This window comes from Lepisosteus oculatus, chromosome 11, assembly GCF_040954835.1.
Source record: "Lepisosteus oculatus isolate fLepOcu1 chromosome 11, fLepOcu1.hap2, whole genome shotgun sequence".
In the NCBI taxonomy this organism is placed as follows: domain Eukaryota; kingdom Metazoa; phylum Chordata; class Actinopteri; order Semionotiformes; family Lepisosteidae; genus Lepisosteus; species Lepisosteus oculatus.
The window spans coordinates 38,517,346-38,531,504 of record NC_090706.1 but is presented as its reverse complement, the minus strand read 5'-3'; the positions used below and the strand labels follow the sequence as shown (position 1 = coordinate 38,531,504).

At 43.8% G+C, this 14,159-nt stretch overlaps 1 protein-coding gene across 2 annotated transcripts in view; it reads left to right on the top strand.

Moving 5' to 3' along the window:
• Positions 1 to 1,622: 1,622 nt before the first annotated feature.
• Positions 1,623 to 14,159, top strand: part of LOC102683041 (F-BAR and double SH3 domains protein 1) — a 34,870-nt gene continuing 22,333 nt past the window's right edge. The window contains exons 1-3 of one of the 2 annotated variants that reach the window (XM_069196178.1): positions 1,656 to 1,779; positions 3,561 to 3,658; positions 10,462 to 10,507. In XM_069196178.1, the coding sequence (XP_069052279.1) occupies positions 1,759 to 1,779; positions 3,561 to 3,658; positions 10,462 to 10,507 (165 nt within the window). In that variant the 5' untranslated portion in view covers positions 1,656 to 1,758. Of the gene's footprint in view, positions 1,780 to 3,560; positions 3,659 to 10,461; positions 10,508 to 14,159 lie in introns of both variants that reach the window. The other variant, XM_069196177.1, reaches the window with a different exon arrangement.

Genomic DNA, 14,159 nt, shown 5'->3' with positions numbered 1-14,159 from the left:
TGGAAGGTTGCATTTTTGATAATCACTAACACCCGTGTGTTCACACATTTTTCCTGACTAGAAGCATAATAATAAGAATGAAAAAAGAGAATTCCTGATGTTTGCTATGATGGTGCATAGCATGGGAATGATCATGCGTCCACAGTCCTCAGTTTAGGAGAGGAGGCGAATAACATACTGAGTCGGGGCCCTGGGTTCAGCTGCTGGAGTGATATGTGTGTGGAGTTTGCATGTTGTCCCCATACTGGTAGGTCAATTATCCTCTGGCAAACCTGGCCATAGGAGAGAGTGTGTGAGGGGCTGTGTGTGCCCTGAAGTGCATTGGCCTCTTGTGTGCACCCTGCCTTGCACCTGTGGCCTGTCAGAACAGGCTCCGGCTCCCCAACGACCCTGAGCTGGATAAAGTGGTTAGGAAATGGGTGGGCTCTTCACATCGACTAGCTAACAGCAACCAAAATAGGTGAAAGGGCAGGATGGCCCGTTTGTAGAATCATGCAGGAATAAAAAGGCTGAAACTGAACATTTCTAGGGTTCATGCGCTTTGGACAACCTGGTTGACACATATTTTATTGCAGTTGGTAGTTAGACAAGGAAGAGGCTTCATATGGTGTCACAGCGCAGTTAACGTATTTTAATTAAAGGTTTAACCGCATCTGCAAATAAACCCCCCCGTTTTTGCTATCCAGAGGAATAAAAAGAGAGTCTCGATAAAGGGATGACTACCCAACAAAAAAGCTTTTTGGTAGTACCTTTAAACAGGCCTAATCATATAAACTCTGTTGATCTTTCAATGCTTCGCATCTGGAATCTTCGCATCTTCGCATCTTTGTTCGTCGTGCGCAAATGGGCAAATTTCTTATGCAATCTCCCCTGAGGTCTTTGAAATCACCGTTCACAACCTTCTTTTTTAGATGACTTTTATTTAACTGCCTCTTGGCTTCCCTACTGTATTCCAAGCCCCCATTGTAACTGTGCAAATCTGCTGTCTTCTTTCATCGTCTATCTTTTTTTATGTAAAGCGCTTTTAAAGGCACTGTTTAAAATAAAGCTTGTTTTTATTCATCCTTTTTTTTTGTTATCATTACAGGAAACGACCGTTGTGTTTTATTTTGTGAATGGTCTGCGTTTGACACATCTAAAATAACATCGTGCTGTATTGGTTTTTAAAAACAGCTATATTTTAATCACTGAGTCATAAAGCAAATTTCTACTTCCATTGTCTCACTGTGGTCTGAAAAGGTTCCTGTGTTTGCTCAATAATCTGGTCTAAGAAGTACAGATAAGTATGTATATTAGTACTTTTGTTTTGCTGTTCAAACAAAACAAAAACGCAGCGTGGATGGTGTTTTCAGGGCAAGTGACATATACATAAAGTCGCTTTGCTCAAACGAAAGCATTACAGGTAAAAACTCATATTTGGTCACCCGTTTTTTTCAGTTTGTGAACATTTCGAGTTACATGGAAGCGTCATTTGAAACTCCCACTGAAAAGCTGCGCTCCCAGTGCCCACTGGCTGCAGTTGTGGAAATATCCGCTCGGTGGCGGTGGTGTGCAGTAGGTGGCAAACTGCAGGTGTGTCCGAGAGACTCCTCCTTCTCCTCCAGAGTCGGCTGTTTGCCGTATCGGAGAGGCGGGCAGAATGGGTGAGAGGAAGAGTCGGAAACGGAGGAAGTATTACTCAAATCATCACGAAAAAAAAAAAAGTGAGTGTAAGAGAAACCGGATTGAGCGCAGCCGAGGAAACAAAAGAAACGGAAAATGCAGCCTCCTCCCCGAAAGGTAAAAAAGCTTTGAAGTACAAAACTATAAGAGAATATTGAAGTATCGTCAAGCTAAGACGTAACAGGGTACCGCTGTCGCATTCGCCTAACAGACGTTGAGTTCTTGCAAAATGTGAACTTTCGAGCGTTTTCCATTAAACATCTGTTGTCAGTCTAACCTTTGTGAAGTTTTGCATGATACTTCTTTGGATAGAGCTAAAGGAATAACGTTTCAAAAGCTAATGTATTAACGTACAGGTCCAGAATCTTCATGCACATGTTGATGTCAAAGTTATGCTTTATGATTATGCTGTATATGAGCATATATACTGTATCTGTTTTTTTTTTTTAGTCACGATCGTTAGGAATTATGCATTTTGCGCACGGAGTGTTTCGAAGTCCATACATCCGTGCAGACGCGTGAAGTTTTAGTTTTGCTGTCTGTCTCTTTCTACACATTTCTGCGAATAAGTATTCACACCAGGAAATCAGGCACAGTTGGAAGGCAAGACACCATCACTCCAGTTATAAACATTTTGAAGATCCCACGTGGATCAATAACTTTAAATAGTAAAAAAAAACCAACAACAACAACCGTGGTTAAACAAGCGCTTGCTCCACAACTCTTGGATCCTGGGTTTGATTGTGGACTGCACTGCCATCTGTGTGGAGTTTGCATGTTCTCCCTGTAATTTCACTGGCTGTTTTGGTTTTCTCCCACCTCCCAAAGGCTGAATGGGTTATTAGGCGTCTCCCAGTGGTGCCCATGTGAGTGTGTTCTGTACCACACGCTGTGCAGGGTCTCCTGCTATCTGGCCTCTTCCTTACAAGAATAATAATGGATGGGCAAGTACTCCCATAATTTCTGGCCCATCTTAAACAGACCTGGAATTCTATGTTTTGAGGTTACATTGAAAATAAATGAATGCAGTGTTCAGTACACACAGGAACCCCAAATATCTAGAAAAAGGTCTCCTTTTCTTACATCTTGATGTGCTGTGTGCTTTTTTTCAGTGGGAACTTTGTACAGGGTGACAACATACAATAGAGTTGATACCGAACAAGACACACATATCTATGTGAACTGCAGGATTGAATATCCTGAAATATTTTTGGTAGTGGAGTAAAACAAAAGTAAACCTCTGTTTAGCCACTCACGTTGAGCTGATTGCAAAGGTCATTTATCTCGTGTGGTTATCTGTGCTTCCCATTTGCCCCAGCGTGCTCATTCTCCCTGCAGCGCATTAGGCTGTCGGCGTGGAAAATTGTTAATCAGGTTGTGGTCGGACGCTCTGAGCTGACGGAGTTGATCCTGTCTGCATCGATCTCTGACTGCTTCTTAATGATTCCCCAGCCATTCCCAAACTGGGGACTATCAGTTTCACAGCTCGGCTTCTATGATGCTTCTTGGCATTCATTTGGTACTACACTCTGTGCGTCTAGCTTGAACGCTGCAGATAGTGGTATTGCACCATTCCTCCTGCAGCAATCTGAAGGTGGAAATGTGCAAGGATGATGAAAAGGAGTTTATTATGATGCTCTTTAGGGGTTCCTTTTGAATTTCTCTAACACGTGATTGCATGTCACCGACAATGTAACTGTAGGGATTTAACTGCTGTAGAAACACCGACAGTTCTTTAGTCCATAGAAAAGCGGTTAATTGCTCATGGAAACAGAAGAATAAAGCCCCACCCCCAGTCTGTTTATCCCAACACATCTGAGCGAAACCTGGCCTCGGGGCAGTGCCGAACGTCAGGAGAACAGAACCAGGAACAGGAGGCCGTGTGCTGTGTGTTGCAGGTGAAGGAGACCCAGGAGGTGAAGGTGGTTTTTGCAGAGCAGGTGGCCCGGCTGCAGAGCAAGCACCAGCAGGAGAGCGAGCTGGTGGAAGAGATCAGGTAGGAGGGGGGATTCAGGCTTGGAGGGGTTCAGTCATAATCCCACAGATGGCAGCTTCGCACCATTGGCTCCTCAGCCAAGCACAGACACCAAACGTCCCGACCTGCGATTCCTCTTGAGGTTTTCGGAAACTGCGTCCCAGTGTTTTCCCAGCCCCGCTGCTCTGTCTTCATGGCCTGATTACCCTACGCTCAAAGAGAACATCACCGCTTGCCAACGCACCCGCCAGCCTTCCTGTCAGTCCGTGTTCGCCGGAGGGCTGCCCGGTCCGCAGAGTCAGATGCCGGTGTGATCCCAAGTTTCAAGCTCAAGAGGGATTGGGTGGGACCAGTCGTCCAGTGCTCTCTCGGGCCCCCACGGGAATAGCGCCCCCCTCTGGCCTCCCCTGCAGCTGCGGGGTGGTGCTGAGGTCAGTGATCCGACGCCGAGTGACAAACGGCAGGTTTGCTCCCCTTTGTGGGAGCAGCGATCACGGCTGTGTTTCGAGATACTAAGGCCATGGCGTGTCCCTTGACACATCTATCCTAAAAAAATATTTGGCGGTTATGAATAAAATAGAACACATGCTGCTTATCCACGTTAACACCTGCCTAAAATTAGAAATAACTTCGCTCCTGTGGCTTTCACGCTACACTGGGCTCTGGGCTATTAATGCCAAGCTTTTTTTGCCATAGCGGACTGGCTGTGCTCTCGTCGGCTGTAAACGAAGACTGTCTGCTTCACATATTTCGCTCGGGAGGCTGTAGCTTGTGCTGTGGTAGAAGATCACCCAGTTTGTTTTTTGTCTTGAGGATTGCTGCGCAGAGGGTCCCAGTTCGGGCCCACAGCTCCTCAGAGCACAGATGGGACTGTCCAGTACCTGACCTAGAACAGCCCGCTGCCTGATCACATGACCAGTCCGGGAGAGAAACAATGCATAGGTCCCAATCTAGAAACTGGGAGCCAGGGGGTGTCATTTGACTCACCATGACTTTGTATACACCTGTGCTGCTCGCACTGTAGCCCTGCCAGTGAACTCCATTACTGAATGTTGGCACAACCAGCTCCTTAAATATTTATGTGCTAATTAGAAGGATTCATGTAGCAATTAAGGAGCTGGTTGTGTTGTAGTACTGCAGTGGTCTGTATCAATCGGCTCCACTCTGGGGCCTTCAGAATCAGAACCCGTCAGGCTTTCAAATCCGAGAAGGAGGTTAAGTTGGGAATAAATTTGACTATTGTGACGTTTTTACATAGGACCTAAGCTTCTGATAATTAAACGAGACAGGGTACCTGCTGGATGAGGACTCTTAATTAAAAGTGACCTAATTGGACAGCTCCTTCCTGAGAACATGGAGAGTTTTCAGCAGTGAAACATTATCATCAAAAGGCAACTTCTAATGGAGTTGAAACAAAAGTATTTAGCGGTTCTGTTATAAGTTCAGTTTTCAGATTTCATTTTCTAACTGAGGGCTCGGCTGGAACATAAACCAGGGGTGTTGTGGGCATCCAGGACCTGATTTGGGAACCTCTGTCCTAGAGGGCTGGAATCCTGTAGGTCTAAGGGGTGCTTTACAGATAGGCATTGACTATGACCTTTAAATCAGGTGATCTGACTTCTTACCCAAGTTCAGTTAGTTCAGTTAATTAGAGGATCGGGATTGTAATGAAAACCAGAGTACCTTACGAGCCTGGGGCTGCCCATCAGTAATGTACATACTGAAGCCCATCAGACAATATTGCACAGTGGCAGAATCCTGTCTCTCTGTTCTACAGAAAATAGACAGGAGGGCAAGCCAGGTTACACGTCAGAGGAAGCTTTAGGATCTTTAGGATCTATCCACTTGCTTATTCTCAAGGATCCCGGGGAATATGCATGAACAGAATGACTGGTTAGCTTGTTTCAGACATCCACAGCTCTCTGCCATTGTTTGTCTTATGATGGTGTTTCTTGAGCTGGGTGTCCAGCTGTCAAGGACAGGAGCATTTTCATCAAAGTCAGGTTTACTGCAAAGAGGTAATATCCTATCAGCAGGCTGAACCAAGTGCAAAATGGAGAGGAGAGAGGCAGACATCTGATAACATCCTGGAAAAACCTGGCATTTCTACTCTGGGTTATGTAGAAGAGTCTGGCAGGACTGTACTTAAAAAGAAGAGCCACTGAAAACTAGATAAAAGTGAAGCTGGACAATTTTTAAAACACTTTTTCCTTCTTTCAGAATACTTTCACTTATGACAGGAATTGAAATAAGCTTTTAAGAATTTCACTGTTGCATCTTATGGTACAGATTGGCTTTTATTTTTAGCAATAAACTTGTCCTGCCCTTTATTCTGGCTGACCTGGAATATGCTTGGGCCTCTAGTGACTAATGATGGAAGAATTGGGGGAGGGGGTGTTTTGTTTTTCTGGAAAAGCATTTTTCATTTCCCAAATAGCTGCACAGACATTACAAAGGAAATACTTAAAACCACAGATTGAGGATGGGTCTGGCATCATTAAAGCCACAGTATTCTTCAGTGACTTGGTCAGCATGCAGCTTTGCTATGCTAAAATGAGCAGGCATAACACGGAGATCATTCAAATAAAATGTACCGGACATCTTGGTTTGGGCTGGTGTGATCCATATGTCTTGCTAAAGGTTGATATATAGACATGATGCATGTGGAGTTCAGCGTGCACTGTAAACCCCCGTTGTGATTGGGGTTTGTGTTTTCACCAGCTGAGACTCCAGGATCCTGATACCGCTCCTGCATACTTTAACGCAAATTGATCAGTTTCATCATTTCTTTTGTCTTTGATCTTTGATCCAAGAGGCTGGTTGTGGCTTCGGAGATAGCTCAAACTCTGTCCACTTGACTTTGTCAACATTGTTTTCAATCTTTTTTTTCCTTATATGCAGAAACAAACCACGGTGTGATTTAACAGAAAGGGTTAGGTGGTCCAGGAGGATGTTTTATGTCATTGAAAAGATTCCTACTAGCAACCACATGATCTAGATGGATGTGTGACCTCATTTGCAGGCTTCATCATGTAAAAAAAAATCCCAGTCCTGAAAGGTTTTGGTCAGCTCTGACCTTCGTCTATAGGAAGTTTTCTGTTTTTGTTAAGAGTGGTTTTGTTTTTTATTATGAATCTATAACAGGAAATTCCTCCTCTTTTTTATCATAACCTTAGAAAGCAACTGACTAGTCAGACCTATACTTGGCTCCTCTGTAGCCCAACACTTGCAGGCACCAAGGAAATGCCTTCAGCTCTTTCTGAAGGCCTTGGTCCTCACGTTTACACATCATCCCACTTAAAGCACTTAAAAAGCTGTCTTTGCCCAATAAGCAGAAGCATTATTGAAGCAATTAAGATGCAAATAACATCTCAGTTTGGGTTTCCATATTCTCAAGTCTTGTGTTTCACAACTAAAGCTTCAGGGAAGTAGAGGGAAAAGTCTTTCTGCAAACATATTCCTGTTTGTAAGGTTAATTGAGGTTAATTGCCATTTTGTAAGATGCCACGGACTGGCAAACCAGCATTGCCTTCTAGATGCGTTTAGAGTTTGGAAACCACTAACAAAAAGAATATGGAAAAAAAACAAATCGATCTCAAGTGACTGGGCACCTCATATAATGAGCCTGCTGCTTAATTATTCATTTGTGATTGGTTTCTGAACAAGTCCCAGTAGAGTCCGGCCCCCATCGTCTTCCCCAAGTCTGGTTCTTTACTTTGCCCTTGTCATCCTGTGTCTTGGGAACTTTAATGTTTGATCTGTTAGCCGCCTGGAGTCTCAGCCTCCGCCTTAGTACTGTGGGATGGAGTGGAAGGGCAATAAAGCCCTCAAGTCCCAAACTAAGATCTGGCAATTGGCATCAATAGCTAGTTTCTGTGTGAAAACAGCCATGTCTGTTCTTGAAAGGAATAATCAGGATCAATTTTATAGGTTTCTCTAGGCCACAATTTCTTTACTGGACGTGTGGCTTTGCTTGTGTTCTTAGCAGAAGTGCTTGTGAGCTTGTATTGAAGCCATAATGTGCCAAAGCCTTTAGGTGGATACTTAGATATCCTAATGGAAATCTAAGTTTCTTTAGTGCATGGAGGAGACTTCACGCGTGCAGTATCCTCAAATATGTTAATGTCAGCAGGGTCAAACCATGAACTACATTAAATCCAACGATGAAACAACCACCCACAGACTCATCAAGACCAGTGATCTTTAGGACTGAAAGTAGAGGCACGTCTTCCTACAAAGAGTGACAGGTGTCTGATACAAATGGCCCGGCCAGATTATTGAATATGATTTCCTAAAATTTGGCCCCATAAAATTGATATGTGGTTATTTCACATGCTGATCAATTCTGCTTCACAGAGTACAAAAAAAATCACCTTGATGTTTTAGCTCTTCAGTTAGACTTTCCTGTATGCCAATCTGCAAAACAACACACTCATTTGAGGGTACTTTCTGTGCCATTTATGCAAACCCTTTAAAACAGATTCCAATATTACCCTTTATATTGGCAGACACGGGAGTTTTAAGTTCCAAAATGTTTTTAAGAACAGATGTTCAAGGATGTTCAGGAGAAGTAACCTTTAAAATTCCCAAATTTGTTTGAGCAGATGAGGCGTTTTTTAAGTAGAGATGTTTTAGTCTTTGTAGCCCAAGAAATGTTTAGCTCCTTCATACTGCTTTTCCACTGTATTCATTCACTGTATTCATTGTCTACAGATATGTGGAAGAGGGTAAATATTATAAGAAAATAAGGTTTTTAACATAAGCACGTGGAAATGTCTTTAATCAAAGGAGCTCTGCTAATTCATTATAAAGAAAATCCCCTTTGGGGACATATCTACCTTTTTTCCACATTTCTGCATTTGTTTTCTGAGCATGGGGGTTTGTGAGTACATCGCCAAAGACAACTGATAAGAACCGTACCTGGTTTTGTTTTCTGGAGAAACAGCTACTTTAATTTAGGTGGTTTTTTTTGTTAAAACACGTGGTTTGCTTTCAGATGTGAGGAAGTTTAACTGAAAAGATAAAATTTGATTTGTAGTTCTGATCGTGTTAAGATCGATATTTCAGGGCAGGTGTGAAGACCGGTACAGTCAATCTAGCCGACTTCCCCAGTTTTCTTAGCTTTGATATGAAGAATGATTCAATCTATGATCTATTCTTCAGATCTTTCTGCTCTTTCCAGCTCAGATTTGGTTTTACACTCAGAACTTGCAATTTAAAATGTATGCTTTAAATTTAAAAAAGCTATGTTTGTACTTTTCTTTATCCCAGCCTGCTGTGTTTCAGACTGTGCACTGCCCAAGTAAAACAAGCTTACTAAACCGAGAAGCACTTTTCTTAGACTTTAAGAATGATTCAGCAGTTGTGTATAGGAAAAGCTAAACGTGTTGCTTGATCTCGGGTTTGCACAAGAAGGTAATTTCTTAGAAGCTGACTATAATTACAAATAACAAAAACCCCCAAGGAAAAACCCTGGATTTTTAAAGTGGACATCAGCCTTTAAGGTGGGCTGATCGTACCTTGAAACTTTGGAAATGAGTCTTTGAGACCTTTGGGAGATTTTCACAGTGGGTCGATTAAGGCTCTCCCCACCTTCCTTCTGTAAAAGTAAAAGAGTAAAAGATAACAAAACCGCCCCACCGCTTGCTCCTTCAGCCAGGCCCTCCTCTTGCTCTGTTTGCGCCTGTCGGAGCCTCATGGCGCTGGAAATATTTCATCAGCCAGGTCTGCTTCGGCACCGGCCACGAGGACAGCCGGCGGCAGGAGAAAACAGGCATCGATCAGTCAGCTTGATCTTTTTTTTAGGGGGTTGTAGCACATTTCCAATGCTCGTCAAATTCAAAACCTCTCGAATCCCATCTAGAGCACAATCACCCTGTTGTAATGAAATGAACTTGTCTTTAAAGAGGTCTCATTTGTATTAGGTAGAGCATGCCATGCGATAAAATTTTGAGTAAGAAGGAAATGCATGTATACACTGTTTTTCTCTCCACAGGAAACCCCAAGCTCTTTGCGTATAGAAAGGGGCCCCACTTTATCTACCTCTGTCTTGCAGCTCCCACCTGGGTGGCGCGGCGATGCCATTCTGCCCCAGAAATCACCAGTGAAGGAGAGAGAAATGACCAGTTAAAATAAGGGGGAAGGTCCGATGAGCCCAATGGTGTGAGCCATTGTAGAAATTAGCCCGGACGCTGGGTTTGACACACCTACTCTTGTGAACAGTGCCTTGGGAATGTTTAATGACCAAAACATTCAGAAGCAAGAATTTTGGAAAAGTCCCTCAAAAACCCCATGTGTTTTAAATTTAGTCCAAGGCTTATTCAAGATTCTGTGGTGCGAATCTTGTGGTATGTGGAGAGGATTCCCGTTTAATCTTGAATGAATGGTGCCCATTTATGGTACCTGCAGTTCCAGCAGTTTTCGCAGGGGGCTGCAACCCGCGATCTTTTCATTAAAGAGTCCGGCTCTCCCAAATATTGAAGAAAGGCGGGAGCAGTTTGTTTTCTCAAAGCAAGGGTAGCGGAGCAAGGGAATGCATGAAGAAAGACCTTCAATCCTATTGTGATTTAGCATCACTCAGCGTAATGGCACAAAAACTTTAATCCCCTTATTCATGACATTTGGTTTATGTCTCGTAAAGAATCAGACATTTCGGTGCACAGTACTTTGGAGTGTTAGCTGTCTCTTTTGTGTTGACGCACTGCTTAAAAATGATGATCTCTCTACACTGCCGTCTAGACTCAGGCCTGCTCCCCTGAGCGTCGTGTGTGGGTCTCCTTTCTGACGCCACCTTCTCTTCTCTCTCCTTTGTTTTCCCTCTCCAGGTCCTTCAGTAAACAGAGAGCGGCCATTGAAAGAGAGTATGGTCAGGTTGGTACAAATGTCTTATTGGAAGGACACCTGGCAGGGCGATGGTGTTTAACAACATGGGTGCTGAGCCCCAGCTGCTAGTTCCTGCACTGTGCTGAGGCTTTTAGGTTCTGCTCCCTGCTTCCTTTTTCTCAGTTCTCTCTTCTCCCAGGTGTGTGTGGTGCAGAGGAGAGGAGAGGCTACAGCTGCCATTTCCTCCTGTTCACTTCGTGTCATGTAAATGTCATTGACATTTAGGCAGCCAAAAAAAAATCTTCTGCATCTGTCGCTGGAGACGCTGCTTAGGAACTAGAAATGCATGACTGCTACAGTTTTTTTAAACAATCTTAACAGACAATCGCCTTTCTGGCACCAGAATGAATCCTATATTCATGAATACTCTGCAGCAGTGTTTGACATCTTAAACCCAGCAAAAGAAGGCTAAGTGTACTACATGTCTTCATACGATAGGAACATGATCATTTGTTTAGCAGATGCCTTTACCCAGGGAGAATTACAAAAAAGACAACACCAATTCCAAAAAAAGAACAAAAACAGGAGATGGCTGGTTTCATGTAGCTCCTTGCTTTCAGAGTGGTTTCCTCTGCGCGGCTTTTCCAGGTGGGTTTAGCATTTTGCCCATGCTTATGCAATTGTGTTTACCGCGTTTTTCAAATAGTTTCTTGTGGTGGGCATCAACATCTCTGCTCTTCATTCCTACATTTATTATGAGGTCATTAGCAAATGTGTTTTACTAGACTTTTCTGTGCTCTCACTTCAGTATAATACAACAGTGTTCGGCATTCCTGCGGTTCTGTGACGCAGCTCTTTTTATTGTTGCGTCTGGCTAGGGGAAGGTCATATCTCGTTTTTAACCTTCCGTCTGTCTGTCATCAGACTGCTCTGTGTGGCAGAGACCCCTTCCTCGAGCTGGAATGGTGCTTTGCCATGGCGGGGCTGTGACTGGAGGGCTAGTTCAGCCTCAGAGGTGAAGCCCAGGCGATGAGACAGTCAGCCCCCGGGCAGCGGGAGTCATCTCTCCCGGCAGATAAGGCTTTGGCCGTGAGCGAGTGCCCCTGCTGAGGAAGAGGCGCCAAGAGAAGCTTCGCCCTGAGCTCTTCCATGTTTTTTCCATGTCTTCCTTTTCCAACACACGTTGTCTGCTTCTGTTTCGAGGGAGCTGTACAACACAAGCACAGTCGATTTACTCCAGACTGTTACTGAAATCTTTCCCATTCTTCCGTCTGAACTTAGTGGGCCTTGTGCATATCTAGTACACATGATGTCATTTATACGAACAGGATTTGCACTTAAGCATGTATATTTCAAGACATGCTGTTCAGTGGCATAAGGCTCCAATAAATAGCTGAACACAGGTTACAAATAAGGCTGTCAGTGAACTTCGTGCTGTGCTCAGAAATGTGCAGAAGCAGTGTTCACATGCCTGGGGCCCAACAGCACCCCTTTCCAGTAGGTGTCAGGCTGTGAACCATGTCTGTCACAGTTTGTCTCATCCACCCACTGCTGGCTTGAGCATTGGTTGTGTAGAACTCCAGTGGATCTGAACAAGTTCTGCAGATGTTGTGTTGCCAGTGTTGTCTTCGCTGCATTGCCAGCAGATTGAGGGAAGGATCGTGCTGCGCTGTTAATATATAATGCATGTGCTTCATTATGTGGGGTAGTTGATGGCCTTCTGGGAAGTCACTTTTGAAAAAGAAGTGCTTTTAAGACTTTTTTAAAACATCAATCCCCCCTCCTCCCTTACTGTAGGAAGCCACATGTTTCCACTCGGCCTTGACAGATTAAAACCAGCGGCCTTGTCTTGGAGAAAGTGCCCCTGTGACTTTCACAAAGCACAAATTAGTGTAGACACAACCATATGTGAACCTGGTAGCTTGGCCTTGTGTAGCTTAGAAGCATCATGGGAAAAAAAAAGTGGACAATTACTTTTTTTTTTGAGGAATTGTGGTGGTAGTGTCCTCTATAGTATGTTAGGGCTCTGCATCACAAGATCAACACCCTGAGCTAAAGCAGTCATATGAGGTCCTACTTGATACCAGTGCATGTCACAGGTCTCTAAATGTCTGTGAAATTCCAACGATCTCACCAGTTAGCTGTGGGCACCATATCTGTTAAATGAATGCAAATACAATGAGAGATGCAAGTCATTTGAATTTTGTGAGCTGTTATGCACACTTTCAAAATGGCCACTCACTGAATTTGTAGCCTTTATTTTAAGACTTAAAAAAATAACGCCATACCTTGTAGCCTAAAACTCTGTTCAAATGACCCCTGTAAATTTACTAAAAGGGCATTAGAGAATACAACTCCATGCATAAAACATGGGTGACACAAATAACGCAGTATCTCTATCTGCCTGGCTTTGTAAGGTATACAGCACCCAATGTGGACACCCCTGAAGAAAACAGCTATTTTCATCACTGGTGGAGAAATGCTGTGGAAATGTTTCATAGTCCTGAGTTGTCTAAGAGGTGAACAAAATTAAAACAGCAGGGCTTCAAAACAGGGCTTCTGTGGTTCTAATGAAAATTTGACTTATAGACAGAAGTGATTCACCCACATAGACTTTAAACTTTAGGCTGGTTCTGTTTCCTGGGCAGTACCCTGGAGAGTTAAGTGTTGAGGTATCTTCTTTGGGAATGACCGCTCTCAGCTCTGCCTGCTGGCCTGACATCTGGGTTCCCATCAGCCACTCCTGCTGGACATCTAGAACCAAACACACCCGTTGAGCAGATGAAACCCTGTTCTGCTTCTGAACACGAGCTCAGTCTCCAACTTAACCAAGATGTCATAACAAGAAAGATAAAAACATGGATGTTATCTCCCTAAGATACTTTTTAAGCATTAAAAGGCCTTTGGCAGTGGTTTTTAAAGCAGGTAATTGTCTGCCTGCTGTCCCAGATGGGTTTGGCTGTGCTTTGTTATGAGTGGAGCTGGCAGAGACTCTAATGCTGGTTTTCGTCCTGCCTCGCTGTAGTTATTCTATTTGCTGGGATAAAGTCCAGATCTCTAGTGCTTCTCCCTGTTGTCAGTGTTCCTGCGTCTGTAGGTGCTGAATGTGTCCACTCATGACTGATGACTAGTACCCAACGGGTGGAATTATTCTGATCAGATTCCAAAAAAGCCCATAGCTAAAAAAACATTGCCTCACCAGAGCCTGTCATCACGGAAACAATAACAGTGGGAAAAAATGATGGAAAGTTTGGTGCCAAAGAACACTCTTGCAAAATTTTCAAGAAAAAAAACCAACCCTTTCTTACACTTCTGTTCACCCTTACGAAAAGAAGGTAAAAATATAGCTGTTAAACGTTGTGAAAGATCTCGGTTAAAGAAGGATTGAAAAGAAAGGGAGAAAACTAATGGAAATTAAAGGAGCTTTGTTGGCTAGCTGGCTTCTCAGACCCAAATGCTACTTCTTCCAGTGGACGTCCTCTGCCTTTCTGGTTGTAGAATAAGAAAAGTGAGTGCTCTTCCTCATTAAAGTGCTTTGCATTTAAGAAGGAACCCGTTCATCTTCCCCTGAAGAGCAGCCCCATTCGGTACCAGCAGCCCCCTACGCAGCAGATGAAGTGAAGACTCGGTCTGTTTGAATTCGAGGACGAGGGGGGGGCACAAGGAGCCCAGAGTGGAATTTAGCCTGGACGCTGGGGTT